Genomic DNA, 17,076 nt, shown 5'->3' on the forward strand with positions numbered 1-17,076 from the left:
CATTACCTGTAGTGCTGCCAATGTTATGGACATGTTATGCACAGTGCACTCTTATCTCACTATCAGTAAGCTCAATCACAATCTCTCTTCCTGTCATCCAGCCACAGTCAAGGTACTTCCCCCGTGAGGGCAGACGAGGCACCTCCCCCCATAGAGCAGACGAGGCATCCCCAAGGAGGCCAGACAGTGGGACGATCACAGACAGCAGCAATATACTCGAATTTTCTGATGTTCATGCTGACTATTTCTATTACATTGCCTGGAGGACAGGCCACAATTAGGCCTAGGCCTTAAGCTATGGACCCCCAGAGATTTACTGTCTCCTATAACAGCCTGTTATCTCATAGGAGTTTCTGTTTTCCTCTCCAACGTGTCTAATGTATAAATCACAATCTTGTGTAGTTCTGCTAATCTGTGAAGCAGACTGTGGCAACCTTACAGATGATGCTATACCACATGAACACTGATTGAAAGCTGATGTCAAAAAAAGAGTCTTTACACTCAAAGGAAAAGGAAAGATCCAGGTATCCCGTTATATAACAGAGCTTAGTTATTGTATACATTAGCCTGTTATGGTGAAGTCACACCCCTTAAACTAGAAAGCGTTAAAACTCATCTTTTGGTATACTTTTCACAAATCAGATGTTGTTTTGATCACCAAAGCAATATTCAGTAGTGGTTTCTGAATATAGTTGTCATGAGGTATAATTAAGCATTCTAAAAACACATAATGAAATGTAATAATATACATTTGCATTCCCTGTTTGTAGAATTTTTAGGAAAATAATTAATTTAATCCATTTTGGAATAAGGCTGTAACATAACAAAATGTGGAAAAAGTGAAGCACTGTGAATACTTTCTGGATGCACTGTAATCCGGCCCCCTATCTAGAATGTAGAGTTAATTTCTAGTTACCACATTCACTGCAAGAAAGACATCACAGCTCAAGTGGCAGTTCAAAGGAGGGCAACCAGATTCTGGCTTTGAAGGGAATGTCGAATTTGCAGAGATTAAAATAATTTAATATTTTTAACCTGGAACAGAGATGCTTAGGTGGGGACTTGATTCAGATATTGAAAATAATTAAAGGTATCGACCATGTCAAACCAGAGGACCTATTCAAGATAAACAATAATATGTGGACCTGGGGACACAAATACAAACTGATTTTAAAAGCATTAATTCAACCAGGAGGCACTCACAAAGAGAGTTGTGGCATTCTGCACTAAACTACCCTGGCAGGTTATTCAAGCAAACTCTTGGGATCATAAGAAAACAGTTCCTGTGATTCATAATGGGTCTTCCTCCCATTTGCAATTTGTGTTCTGTGCTTATGTTCATAAGAACAAAATAACATTTTTGAAGGTGGTTTACAAAATCAGGTGTAAGAAAGTTTAAATGTGTCAGGGGACACATATTCTTTTGTTTCCACATAATTAAAACTTTAATACATTACTCAGCCAAAGGTCAAGCTGGGAACAGTCAGACAGAAATGAAACTAAAGATTGCTGTAAGCTACAAATATAATCAGGTAGACAAAGAGCACAACGATGTGGGTTCGGAGTTATGAAGAAAGGTTGCAGACATGGCTGCAGGGCGAAAGCAATGAGAGAAGATATGAACAAGCCAAAATATGTCTTTACCTCAAACCATTTCACTATGTCAGGATATACCACAACTACCGGTAAATACATACATTTATTACCTACAATTTTCTATCTGTAAATAACTACATTTCTGATACATAATTTAGTGATACATAACATGGAAGTAGCCTGTAAATCACCTAGGATAAGGGCGTCTGTCAATAAATAAATACATACATTAATAAATAATGAAAACTAAAACCTACAAAATCTCTTTTGCAATATATTCTACCTGATGAAGAGCCCAATACATGTATATATTCATATATCAATTAAGTCTCTTTAACTGATCGTAAGATTACACAGATCATGTACTGTACAAAAAAACACATAATTACACTCATATGCTCTGGTACTGTTCACTAATGTTACAGTTCTGGAAGGTTAAGAAGTTGTAGAGTCTCTTTTTGTTATTACACTAATCTCCAAAACAAGTTATTTTAGTAAATTAACACAAACATAACCAGGGTAAACACAACTCAAAAAGCCAGACCATGCCACTTACTAATTTGCTGAACAAGATACATTAATTTTAACAGACCAGGCCTACAAAAACCAAATGTTTTTAGGTAAAATGTTTAAATAAAGTAAAAATAAAAAAAGATTCTACACTAGAATTACTGGGGAAATAACCAATACTTGACTTACTGATTTATTTTAATGGGAATTAACGTATCATCCTGCACCCAGTTTGACAATAAAGGGAAAAAAGTAATAATTTTCCTGAAGCTCAGGGTGTGATTCAAATGCAAACAAAGTACAACTATAACATTACAAACTTCTTTGCTGCCACAAAGCTGAACTTTCAGTATGACAGCAACAGGCATCTGTACAATGTTTTCAACCAAAGTTTTCACAAAGTCATGTCTTGCACTTTTATATTTTCCCTTCTACCATTCATAAATAATAAACACCCCCAAACACCGTCCCCTGTCTTGACATGAAGCAAAGCGCATTTGTAAAGTGCACATTACATTTAGATTCCTACTTTATAGTAATGTTAAAAAAGTATATATATATATATATATATATATATATATATATATATATATATATATATTCTTAAACAAAAACACAAATATTTTGTGCACTGTAATGCTTTTTTGTTCTGACCAAGGTGCTGACCAATATAAGGTAATGTCTCCCAACCCACGTCATCCCAGCTGCAAAGGTCCAACAAACCTCATATCCTTTAGATTGTGGAGAGACTTGGCCACACACTTTGCCCCTGTTCCCAATGATCCACACTACCTTAAAGTTAATTTAAAAAAAAAAAATTGTAACAAACTTCAAAAAAGGAAAACAAATTGGATCCAATTACACACACACAAAATGCAATTCAACTCATTGTTTTCATCAGAAAATCTCTAAAGGATATGGTTTGTTGGACATTTCCATTTGGGACTTTTTTCCCCAGTGTGAATGATTTAAATCATTATAAACTATTGTATCTCATGTTTAAGATGAGATTATCCCATTGAATTATTTGGAGATGCAAAGTATCACAGCAGTAATTTTTAGCTTTAGGAGGAAAGAGGAGGAAAAGTACACATATATAGATGACAAATAGGGACAATAGGGACAATTTATTCTAAATCTTAGAAGTAAACCTAAGTCTTCAAATCTAAAGACTTAGAAACAGGCTTTAAAATACTCATGAACACAGACACTGGGTTTGTTGATAATTTTGACTGAATACATCCAAACCCTTAACAGCATGAGAAATAAAAACCTTTTTAGTTTAATTTTATATCTGACATCCAGAAAAATAAATGTATATTCAACCCGAAATAAATAGTTTGATGTTGGTCCTAATGTTTCTATTTTTAAAATAAGCAGCTTTTAAGATATTTTTTATTATTTTCCCATGACATTCAGGATAGAAAATATAAAAATAAAATAATATTAATAACTGATGATCTGTTAATTTTGGTATCACATGTTTCTGCCTATTTGATTAGTATTGTCTAGGGAATCTGAGTGGCATTGACCCAAAGTGTGTATTTCCTGTTGCAATAGTAGTCAGATACAATTATTGATACTCACTGCCCAAGCTCTTTCATTATAAACCATGCATTAGTTTAAATTACATTTTGAGTGGCTCAAATGCTAAAAGCCTCCACTTAGAGTACAGACAGGGCTGGTCCGTACTGGCCTGAATGATAACTGACTGTGAATGGGACATTTAGTTGGCTGGTTACAATTGTCTCAACTCCACAAGGGCTGCAGGGGCTTGAGTTGGACAGAGCTTTCTTGGCTTTTTGTATAATATCAACCTACCTGATTTACTTGGTAAGCCTAAACCTGTATGTCTAGTGTTATTTTGGGAGAGCTACACTGCCTGTGAGGCTATAGCTCTATTACTTGTGCTGTAGTTTTGCATTGTGAATTGAAGGATGCATGTTAGTTGCCCACATCCATCCTGTGCTGGTACAAGTAAAGGCAGTAAGTTTGAGTTGTTGAAAATTGCTGATAACAAATAAAGAGGGTATACAAGATAAAATAGTTCAATTTTAAAAACTAATGAATGCACTAAAATATTATTAAATTAGCCTGATACTAATCATGAATTTGATTTTAGCAATGATGATGATGGTAATTATTATTATTCAACATCAAAGCTGAACTACAGAACGCTCGCTTATTTATGGTGTAGAAATTAGATTGCATATAACTTTCCACATAAAAATGTATGTATCATTTCCTTTTGCTTCTAGGACGTACAACATAAAATAAACAAAAACCTAGTTATAGATCTGTGTACTGGATTGATATTAATGTATATTCCTACATTACTGCTTCAATTGCAAATTTAATACTGATGTGTTAGGTTCTATATATGTTAATATGTTACACAATATATTGGTTACATTGACCAAATCATGGATGTATAACTTAAAAATAACAGTTGAGAAACTATAGAAGTTGAGATACTTCTATATACACTATCATGATTATTCTGCCTTACTCTACAGAACATATTAATATAAAAAAATGCTTCAATACCAAACAATTAGTCCCATACATAGGCCACTTAAAGAGTGATGCATCACTGGCAACCTGTCAGTCTTGTTCACTCTCAGTAGTACTGCTTTACAAGAACAGAACTCAATAAGCTTTCAGTTTATTACATGTCATGTTTTTGTTTAACACATACATTTTCTATACTGATTTCAGTGATAAATATAGCTTTTTAAGAAATATTACACCTAATACCTATTCTAACCTATGTTAAATTATGCACTATTATTATTATTATTATTATTATTATTATTATTATTATTATTATTATTATTTTATTATATATATATATATATATATATATATATATATATATATATATATATATATTTTTTTTTTTTAATTATTATTTCTTGACAGACGCCCTTATCCAGGGTGACTTACACTACAATAATGCACCTTATATGGAATACTTTTGTCTGGTTAGGCCACCACAGTCACAAAGGATATGGAAAGAGATAACAAAACATTGTCTGGAGTAATTCCCAGTCTCAAAATTAATATTCTACACCAACACTTTAAAGAGTATATATATATATATATATATATATATATATATATATATATATATATATATATATATATATATATATTATAATAATGTATTTATCATGTATTTATATATCATCTTAGGTTCCAAAATATTTATGTCACATGTCCCAAATGAGTGTTAAACTTGTATTTAAATGAGGTTCAAAGAATAGTTGATTTGTGAAAGTTTCTTAGTCTTTAACTTATTGCTATCTATCTGCCTGCCTGCAGTCCAACTCTGTACTGTAGTATAAGTAGCACTAGATGCAAGGGACATTTAACTGGGTCAAAATATCTGCACCACCAGGGTTCACAAATAATCTTAATCAACCTACAAACTCAGCTCGATTACAGTCACATGTGAATAGCTACAGCAGTTAACACTAGAAAAAATATATTCCTAAGCAATTACACAGTTCCCTGATAACAAACAGCACTTTCACAATATTTCAGATTGGTGCTGTAAGCTTATTATTGTTGGTAATGGCAGACATGACTTTATTGCTATGAAACACAAAATGTTAGTAATTGATTCTGTCAGATATAATGTTATGGCAACATTACAGACTGTAATGTTACTACTGTATAGGTTGTTTTGAATATATACATATTTGTCTTTAAATTAAAATACAAGTAGAGTTTTATACAAGTTACATTCATTTAGCATTTTACATTATTTACACAGATTTATATATCTTTGTATCAAATAGAAATACATGGTTTTCCATATAATTTAAGAACATTAAAGATTGGTTTAAATTCTTAAGAGCTGTAAATTTGCAATGATTTAACAACATGGTCGCAAAAAGGCAAACTGAACTATTTTTACATTTCACTTAATATATTCCAAAACAATTATTTGCAGTAAGTAGCATATACAGGTATGGGAAAGATTACAAACATGTTTATTTATAAACATTGATATAGTAATATTCACCTCTACTGTTCTTCTTAACTACTGAAGCATAAATATTATGTAATATATGCAATTGTATTGACATTCGTTTTTATATGTATTTGTCTTCCTGCGTTTTAAGCATGAATTAGGAAATCCATGTCCATTTCTCAATTAAGTCATGCAGATCTGTTGATGAATCACATATACAAACAAAAAAATGAATTTAAAGGATACTCTTTAAAATGTAATCAGGTTATACAGAGAAATGCACCTGTTAATGCATTTAACTATACTGTGCATTCTGAACTCAAGATTTTGTTATTTTGTTATTTGAGTTATTGGTGTAGATACATTTCTGCTATGATGTGGTAAGCACATGGCTTGTGTAAGTCACAGTGACTATTACAGGGAAGATAAAGACTTGAATCTAGGTTTGATAGGAATATTTTAACTGTTTAATTTCATCTTCACTGCTTACCTGTCAAAGGGTGAACATAGTATGTTATCCTAATAGGGGAATTGTTACATTATAAAGCTGTGATTTGTAAATGGCATGTGTGGTATTATTTATTGTTTCCTAAATGTCATTTGAGGGGTGGCATGTTATTAAAGGTGAATAATATAGCAAGTTATGAATAGTTATATTGTTTATTATAATTATATAATATAGTATATAATGTAGCTAATGAAAATGTCAAACCCAGCTATTGCAGATAAAAATGGTTGAAAGTTAGCAGAGATGTAGGGTTATAGAGCTATACACCTCTCATGAGTGCTGCTAAAGCATTAATTATGCTTTGTGTTGTGAGATTAATTATACCAAACTGCTAAATGAAACATTTGTATGACTTCTTTTGCTATTAATAAATACAATAAAAAGTACATTATTTTAAATAGAACAGTATTCATTATACAGGTTTATTATTTAATATATTATTACAGTGGAATGTCTTATAATCATCCATCACATAACTGACCTAACCAGTGAATTGCCCATACAAATAAACAAATAAATAAAACAATCAATCAAAATATGGGTGTAAAATTCCAAGTACAGTATCAACAATGGAAAGAATCACATTTTAACACTGAAAACACATTCTGCTCTAGATTTTAAATTGGTTAACATAGCTGGAATAAAAAGAAAACATGTAGGACATTTTTGAGAGTTAACAAGCCACTGATTGTAAATTAGTGTACACTGATACCATTTGTTTTGTATTGATTTAAAAAGATCTCTTGAGCAATAGTATTGCATATGCATAAAAGAGTAGTCTGTGTATTGATTTTTTATCTGCCACCTCATATGGTGTAGAACATAGTCTAAAATAAATAGCAAAATATTTCCTTCTGTGGGTCAAAAGAAAGACAATAAGTATCAATTTACTTCTCAAAGACCCCGTTCACACTTAAGGTGGCCCTGGGTCGGGGGGAGGGGGGGAATTAGAATAGCTTTTGGATGCAAATTAAACCTACTTTGTATGCAACCTGGGCCAGATTAAATCAAAACTTTGACCCACCCGCTAATAGCAAATTACAAAGCTGTAAAGTGGCATCTTACTAAAAATGAAGCCACAACTGAGTACAGTTCTGTAGTTCTCTATTAGTGGGATGGTCAAATTTTTTATTTAATCCCAGCCCTAGTCCTAAATACAAACCTAGGGTCATCTCATAAGTATATGTGAACACAACCGGTCTTGGGTCGCCCTAAATGTGTCAGTGCGTGACATAACTCAAGGGTTCCCCAACCTTTTTTATCATGAGAGCTACTTTGTACAAGGATCTCCGCGAGCGATCTCGGGGGGCTGACGATACTTTGTCCCCGGTTCCAGGGGGGTTGGGTGTTCGGACGGTATTTTCTCCCAGGTTTGGGGGAGGGGCATTATTTTGCTTGTATTTTATAAATCGTTTGGCAAGCCTCTCAAAGAGGTCCCACGATCAACTGGTAGCTCCCGATCTAACTGTTGGGGACCCCTGCCCTACAGAATCGAGGGCCAAACAGAGCAAGGCTAGCATTGCTAAGCACACCTGTAGTACAATTGAAATGTTGGTTTTATCTGTGAAGAAGCAGAAATTAAAGCCCTGTTTACAATTTGGATTGAAGCTAAAAAAAGAAATGGATGGAAGTATATGGAAGGCTGCTATCCATAAGGATTTAACTGTGCAGCTTTATTCGATGGGCATCAATTAAAAGGAAAATAAAAATGCTAAGATCAGCCTTTTAAAAAACTGTGGACCACAACAAACAAAGTGGAGCCCAGAGAAAAACTTGCAAGTTTTTCCATGAACTCTCAGAAATACTGACCAGAGATCAACCCACCACAGCTGCTGGATTACATGGGACACATATCAAACTCCCACCCTGAAAATAGCATCAATCACACCGATACTTTTGACATACTATATTATAAAATATATATGTTTGTGTGTGTATAAATGTATGTTATACACATTTCAGATTGTAAATATTGATAAATAATGCAATGTAATGTAGACATCCTACTAAATGTTCATACTAGGAACCTGTTTTGTCTTCATGTATTTTAAAATTATATTAGAAAGTGTCGGCTGAAAAGGGTTAAAAGTACTTTCAAAGACAATATAGAAGCGATTAGTTTAATATTAATAATCTAATATATAAATCCGTAGCATACACCTAATGTAGTGTGTAATTGGTTTGTTTGGTTTGATCATTATTTTCATTCCTGACATGCATTTTGTCACAACTTTAGGCCTCCTTTTCAGCTATGTATGTGACCGTACTTAGGCTTCCTAAAACCTCAACTGTGAATGGGATATTTAGAAAAAGCAGGACAAATTTTCAGGTGGCTAGGGCCGCCCTAAGAATGCCGTGAATACACTATAGAAGACTTTCATAATCCTAACATTGCTGAGTCTCTCACATTAAACAACCGTCTTTCCTGTAGATTTCTGTCTTGCCAGCAAAGCAGTGCGCACACTAGACAAAGTGGCACACACAATTCTTCACTTGGTCGTGAGGGCTCTGGATTCTACCACACTGTCTGGCGAAAACAAAATGATGGGTGGTATTTGTGCTGTTGTTGTGGCTATAACACCATTAAAAATGTCTAGAAATCATTCTCTGATTCTGAAACATCACACACACACAACACACACACACACAATAGATGTGTGACAGGTTGGGGTTCACTGCTGGGATGGCCTTAGAGGAATTTGATTTCCTGTTGGGGGTGGTGGGACCCCTTGTCAGAAAGCCATGTTGTTGTTTGTTTCTGCTACGCCAGCTTCCACCTGGTTTCCCAATGAACTCTCATTGGCTATTGCTGATCACATGTCTGAAAACTTGTCATTGCACTTCTCACACTACAAGAGTATTACAGATTTTGTACCAATAAAATCAAACATGTTTGAAAATATTGTGATGCCTGCAACAGCTCAAAGATTGGATTGGTGACCCTCAGATTAAACAAGTGTTACCAGACAACAAGTGGATTTTGTCTCCAATCTCAAAAGATTCCTTCTCCCCCATTAAAGTAAAAAATATAAGCTTGTGTTATTTAATTACAGATTTATAATTCTTCTTTGTTCTCTGTTCACTTAAAATGTTTATTTTTAACAATGACCATTTTTGGCCATGAAGTACCAGTAGTGATCACCAGGAACTTTGGTCACCTTCAAAGGTACATTTTGCACAAAGCTAAAATAACTTAAATAGATGCCAAATTTCAAGGTCAGTTATGGTACAGTTTATTTCAGATAATTCTCAGGATTTTGTGTGCTATTATCTAAATCGGTTATACTTCAAGAGTTATTTTAATTTTAATAGTGTTATACATATTCTCAATGGAAGCAACACCAGAAAATCAAAAAATGTTTTTTATACTAATAACCCAGAACTTCTGAAAAAATATGATCAGATCAACAGAACATTCAACCCAGCAATGAACAGAATGAACAGAACTGGTTTAATATATTTTATTTACTTAATGTAGAGCCTAACAAATTCTCCTCAGGCCCTAGCACAGTACCACAGGATGAGGTGATCAATGAAAAAAGAAAAGCACACACACACTTTTTAAAAGAATCAAAACTAACTTGAGAAAGGGAAACAAAAAGATCCTTCTCCTAGATTTTTTATTTTTACAAAACTGACTGATTCAACAAAATAAATACTTTCAACCACATGATTATTACATGTATAAACACTGGTTGGCAGTTACATAATAGAAATATTAGTTAAAAAACTTATTTCTATGCAGTGTATGTTCCCCTACATAAAAAGAAAAAAATTAAGATAAACTCTTGTTTGCTCACAAAAGCATTTATACAATCTATTTATACAATAGAAAACTTTTATCTCAAGAAACCTAGTCTCCTATTTAAATACCTTTGAGTGTCAGAAAAAAAAAAAAAATCATCAAAGAAAAAGATACAAGATGAATAACACAAAAACATTATTTAGCCCTTATTATTGTAACTTGGAGTGTTGCATACACTTGTTCAATACACCAGAACATGAGAACACGTATACTATAGTAAAGGACATACATATCCTGTATCAGTCAATATAGAAAATGGGTAATGCAATTCTATAATTCTGGAAAAGGGATGTGTGTTTAACGAAAGGTTTTCTAACTACACATCTGCTTAGGGTGATTGCTACACACCTCTATGTGCTACACATGTAAAATCTAAATATATAAATGTTTTAGGCACAATTTGTTTATGAGAATAACATGATGAAAGACCCTTAGCAGATGTTAGCAAAGCAGGCAGCTGAAAAGGTGTCAAAACCAGACAGGATGTGGTGTTAGGATGCATTTCTAAATGTGTTTGGTTCTAGGTATATAGGTGTTAAGGCAGGTTAACTAGGTAAGTGACAATGGAAACAGTCACTTAATCAAATAAAAAATGTTTATTTGTGAGATATGCATGGAAATTCAAAGATACCATCTGTACATTTAATACATTTTTCTATCTAATTGCTGTATACTGTATATCCTATTAAAAAAAACAGTCAAGGGAGTGAAATGTTGTCACGTAAAAATGTAAAGACCATGTGAATGATGTAATCATTGCTTAATTAATTCAAAATATAAGGTACTCTTTTGCTCAATAAAAATCATCTTCCACCAGTTCCTTAAAACTCATCTCTTCCTATTGTACATGAAAATCTTATAATGGATCTCTCCAAACTGACACCTATCAAATGTTATCACCTCCACTGTGCTACATAACACCACAGACTATATAAATATTATATATTTTTCCTAAGGTTTTCCTAAGGTTCAGCAGCTTCTCGGGAAACATACTACTCCATACAGAACCTATTCATCTACTCCAGGTTGTATAGCTTGTGCTTTGATCAGTTCATACTTTCTATTTGGTTGAGGTCTGGATATTATGATGGCCAGTCAAGAACACTGATTTAATGCACCCTGACCCATTTAGTAATTTATTTGAATGTATATTTAGAAGTGTCATTGTTATGGAAAGTCCATTTGCTAGTCTCTGGAGGCTCCTGTATATGAAGGGGTTACATATGCTCCTCAGATTTTCAAGAAATTGTATTTGGTGGTCAACTCCAATTCAATAAAATGGAAAAACGTAAACAGGTCCAAAAGGTAAAATATGAATGAACCAGCAGAACAAAGGAGAGCAGCATTAAAACTCAGGCAGCTTCTTTATTGTATTGCATCCATATGTATCAATTAATTAGTGGTCAAATCTAAGTTATTTAATTAAGTAGCAAGTCACATATAAAACATTTAAACAATAGGATCCATTACATTAACATTTCAACATAACTCATGACCTATATACAAAGTACAAACCCTATTTTCCTGTTAACTAACCTGTTAACTATGCTACTATGTGAAAATGAATAGACTTTTGCTCAAACCAGGGACAGGGAGAAATCGATGTCTGTATTTGCTAAATGGAAATATACTGATAATTTCTGATTCATTTTCCAAGATAATAAATACACTGAAACAAAATAAAAGGAGAAATGACTGCCAAACCGCCTCAATTATATGGAATAGTAGTGAATAATTTCACCAAATAAAGTCAGAACAATCCACATAATGACAATGCTTTCCCAGCGAAGTGCTACGTGCAACATCCATTTTGTTCGTCTGCCTGCCTACCTTAAGATGTCTGGATCATCAACAAACTCAATGTGTGGACCTGCTGATAGTTCTGACAATTCACATAATGACAGTAATGTTACAGTATACGAATTGGAAGGGTTCACTGGTGCATTTTCTCATTTCAGTAAATACTGAAGACAATAGCTACTATTTACATAAATATTTGACTCATGTAATAAAAATACAAATAAAAAGTAAAACAAAAAAATCACCCCATTAATATTGCTGTTAGCTATTATTGAGGTCTCATCTTAATTAAAAGTGAAATTAAAAGTGTCCTCGACTGTGAAAATACTTCTACAAATAAGTAAATCCAAGACAGATTAACACACACACACACACACACACACACACACACAGTCATATTAAAAAAATACCAAAGTTAAGGACACAATAGAATAAATACTGTATATACATACTTTAAGGCATGTATTATTTTTTAAATGATCAGTTATACCACTAACATTTCTAAGATTCACGTGTACATCTTCTATTACTACGTGCTGTTTAAAATGTAAAATAATACTAGAGAAGCCTGAATGTTGAACAAACAACAAAAACAAAACAAACAAAACATATTAGCACTCTGAGAAGCAAATAACAGTAGCCAAATGTCAGTAAAGATAATTAAAATGTTTCAACTTCCAATTTAACATAAAATCAAACCCCTTATTTTAGTTGCATTAACAAAGATTGGTAAGAGTCTAAAATAAATTGCGATCATTTAATCTAGCAACCTTAATCACCATGTGCGACGAGTTTTCAATGTGAAAAAGAAAGAAAGGAACTACTAAAATGTGTTACCCAAGGAGAATCGCAGAGTAAGGCTTTTCAGAATGGTCATTTTGTAATGCTGGATAAGACGTGTGGGCAAGAAGCCAATACCTTGCATGACCTGCGATAAAACTGTTTGGGTTACATGAAGTTCAGAGTAACTGTTGCCAAATGCGCAATCCAATAATGGTCACTTAAACGTAATTCTTTAGAAATCAACAGCAGATAACAATTGGAACCCATTTAAATCGCCAATACATAGCACAACTCTTAAAAATGCAACAGAATAATTACCTTAGCTGCCACCGAGGAACTTGGTTTTTCTAGAAGATCCCAAAGTTTCTTTCTCTTGTCTGCACAACATGTGTTATCAAATTCCTCGCCCTCTCTTTCCCTTAAAGTCTCGGCCTCTCGTTTCAGCTCCTCGTTCATTTGCTCCTTTTTCTGGTGATACCTAGCTTGACAGCAAGACTCTAGATAGATTTCGTCGATACCCCAGTAGTCCAGTTCTTGGCTGAAGGACAGAGCGCACATTTCCTCCATCATGTGCAATTTGCCTGTGCGGTAAAAATTCAAAATTGAAGTAAATGCCCCGGGGTGTCGGTCAAAAAAGTACTCATTATCCTCCAAACTGTAGTCATCGCATATCTCCATGATAGAGTCGTGTGTGTTGCAGTCTCGTAGTTTGCCCAGGCGAGTGCGGGGCAACCTGTCCAACGTTCTCCACAGAACTTCGTGGGGCAAACCGCCAACGTTGAGCCTCACTCTCCGAAAGCATGCTTTGCTCCTTATGATTTCCACGGGCTCCGGAGGCAACGAGGTAGTCGATCGAGAGCCGGATTTATTCAAGCCTGTTTTCTCCATTGCTTCTAATAATGCCGGCCGCTTTTAGATTCACACTGTGGAGATCGTTACAAGTCAATGTCTAAATGTGCCCATGTTTACATCCATTCTTGCAGCTGCCTAGGAGAAAGAAAGACAAAAAACACAATCAGTGCTACTAAAATGGAGACCAAACGTAGATGACCTACAAAACTGGGAAAGAACATTTCACAGGCAATGTCAGGTGGTTTATCCACTAATCACAGGAGCAAATAGATCATTTAATCTGCTCTAAGAACCACAGCAGATTTCTCCTGGCTGGGGTGGGGTGGGGGTTGCACACTGTGAGAGCTGGCCACCGGGTGTAGTGCTGAAACTGCCACCTCCCTCCCTGACTGGAAACGAAAACGCTCTTTCCCGTTGAAAACAATCAGTTCCGTTGTGTGCTGTCCTTTCCTCTCAGTGCTGAAATCATTGAACTTCTCCAATTACATTAAGCGCCGTCGCTCATCTCCTTGCAGAAAGAGCCAGACGGTTCCTTGCCTTTCTAAGGGCTTCTCGGACTGAGCTCCAGTAAAGCGATAATAACACAGCTAACACCAATATAAGCAGTTTTGTTTGAGAACTCACACTGGCAGGGAACCCCCCCCTGGAAACAATAATGAGAATACAAATGAGCAACAATAAATAAATACATACATCTTCAAAAGCAACTGGAAGCAACTAATTTAGGTAACTCGAAATTAGCTACATTATGTTTCATACTAACCGTTCTCATTAAAAGTGACAGCTCACCAGCTATACAGATACAAATGCTGTCAATATTGCCAGCCGATCTCAATTTTCACACCAAAAATTTAAGATCATGCTTAACAATTCAACTGCTTTTAAGGGTAAACGAGGTTGCAAAATACGCCATTCTCTATTGAAGACATGAACTCAAAAAAATGGGTTTAGTTTTAAGCATCACAATCAAGCATTTGTTTCCCAGGCGAAAGCGGCAGACATCCACCGAGTTTGCTGTGGTCGCTGTGGCTGCGTTGAGTTTTTGTTTTCTCTAGGTCACAACAAATCTTCAATTCCACCTTTAGGCAATGTATCTAGAAGGATAAAAGCAATACACAAAAGCCAACCGTGAGTGTCACTGAATCAAGCAACTGTTGATAAATAATCATCAATCCTAGATTTGTTCAACTGCGGAGATCAATGTTATGACTGTTAGTGTTGATAATCTTCCATGCATAATCAAATTCTCCTGCATTGAGTGTCAGTGCATCTGACATTATTTTTAGACAGATTCCCCCGATATATATATTGATTCAGCAGAAAGCAATAAACACTTCTGTTAGAAAATAGTGGTGGATACGAGCCAAAATATTATAACAGTAACTAGCTGAAATCCGTCCCTTCGAATACGTCACATAGAAAGAGGGTTTATGTTGAACATTAAAGAACGCAATACAAAGGAACGTGTACGTACCTTTTTTAAGCATTCATTCGGTAGAAATACAGATTATTCAAAAATCTTGAGAAGCGATCATAATAAAATAAATAAATCAGTAATTTAATAATTGAACATCACTGGGTAATTACAACACAGACCTACGTGTTTAAAAGTCTGCTTTTAATTTCGATTTCATAAATTGTGAAACAAATATACATAATTCTGAAAATAAAAGGGGAAAAAAGAATACGTCAGTCCTCGTTTCCTGCCTCTGCCCTTTAATGGAGATCAACAAGTCTGGTCTGAATCTATAAGATTTTCTCTATATGGTTTTATTGCTTCTGCGTTAAGAAAAATGGGAAAGCTAGTTCTGCAGCGGCGGACAGGGCTGCAGCTCCACCAACAGGCTAGAGGCAGGACATGAGTGCTTTAACCATGTCTTGACCGAACCAAGGAAATTACTTTTTAATTTCAGTTACTGGATTATAAAAAAAACTGTGTTACGAATACCATAAGCACCATACCAGTTGTGTTTAAACATGTTATTATTATTATTATTATTATTATTATTATTATTATTAGTAGTAGTAGTAGTAGTAGTAGTAGTAGTAGTAGTAGTAGTATTGACAGTAGTAGTAGTAGAATAAATAGTAAATAGATCAACAATTTAACCCAAGCAAGGACATTTCTTATTTCCATATTTAGGGTTTCACCAACATGCACATTTTAGACCAAATAACATTTCTGTGTACTGCGTTTTTGAAATTGATATTGGTGGGTTGTTTGAAGTTTTGAATTATTCTGCTTATATATATATATATATATATATATATATATATATATATATAGCATTTATAGCATTTATTCTCCCCAGTCGCTACTTTAATTCAAAGATACTGTGATACAACTCACAATTAAACATTGCCTTTCATTTGGTGTGAATAACCACACTACTACAATACTGCCACAAAATAAAAAAATCCACCGGTGACATTTATGCTGAGATAATATAGAAAAGTTATCCATTTAATGCACAGGTATAGAAAGTGTACTGTATTTGGTTTAATGTTTATGGAAATAGTTGAAACAGTTGTGACTAACAATTGATACAAAACACATACATGCATTCAGATAGACTTACTTACATAATATAACATGTATGACTTCCTTACAATAATACAGGCTAAGTGCCCTATTTTTTATTCAATTAGTGCAGCAGCAGAAGATAATGTCAAACATATCTGCCTCACAGATCATGGCTTAGTCCAAAGTATTTACCACATTATTTTTGTATTATAACTTATTCATTATTTGTTGCTGTATTGCTGTTAATATTCACTTAATTACTGTATGGGTTTGGAGCATATTTTCATTTGAGGCTACTGGCACTGACTGTGAACACCTGTTGATGCTTCAGGTGTTCTAAACATATTTCACATAGCTGTTAAGATTCCACTACTCCTATTGGCACCTTATTTTTTAAGGACAGCTCACCTACAGAGTAGCAGAGCCACGGAGTACTTTGGATATCATGCAGCAAGAGTGTACTTGTGCCCCAAAGAATCAGGACTAAGATTATGTACTACAGCCAAACATACTTGCTTTTTTAAAGTTTTATGTTATAGATGCTTTTTAGAGAACTTTTATTTTATTTGCATGAATTACTATTAATAGAGTGACAAGAATGATAAGACAGCTGCTTCTCTTTTTCTATTCTGACTTCATCCCTGTCTTTGAGTGTGTGTGTTGTTTTCTCCTCTTCTCATGTACAAATGCACATGTTCTGGTAAATCTGGTGTAGTACA

The 17,076-nt window shown here is 34.3% G+C and overlaps 1 protein-coding gene across 2 annotated transcripts in view; it reads right to left on the minus strand.

Moving 5' to 3' along the window:
- The window catches only part of kcnb1 (potassium voltage-gated channel, Shab-related subfamily, member 1), a 113,671-nt gene extending 98,770 nt beyond the window's left edge, over window positions 1-14,901 (minus strand). The window contains exons 1-2 of one of the 2 annotated variants that reach the window (XM_066702681.1): window positions 14,597-14,901; window positions 13,300-13,968 (exon numbers count right to left, since the gene is read on the minus strand). In XM_066702681.1, the coding sequence (XP_066558778.1) occupies window positions 13,300-13,869 (570 nt within the window). In that variant the 5' untranslated portion in view covers window positions 13,870-13,968; window positions 14,597-14,901. Of the gene's footprint in view, window positions 1-13,299; window positions 14,136-14,596 lie in introns of those variants that run through there. The other variant, XM_066702682.1, reaches the window with a different exon arrangement.
- Window positions 14,902-17,076: the final 2,175 nt, after the last annotated feature.

This window comes from Amia ocellicauda, chromosome 4 (assembly GCF_036373705.1).
Source record: "Amia ocellicauda isolate fAmiCal2 chromosome 4, fAmiCal2.hap1, whole genome shotgun sequence".
In the NCBI taxonomy this organism is placed as follows: domain Eukaryota; kingdom Metazoa; phylum Chordata; class Actinopteri; order Amiiformes; family Amiidae; genus Amia; species Amia ocellicauda.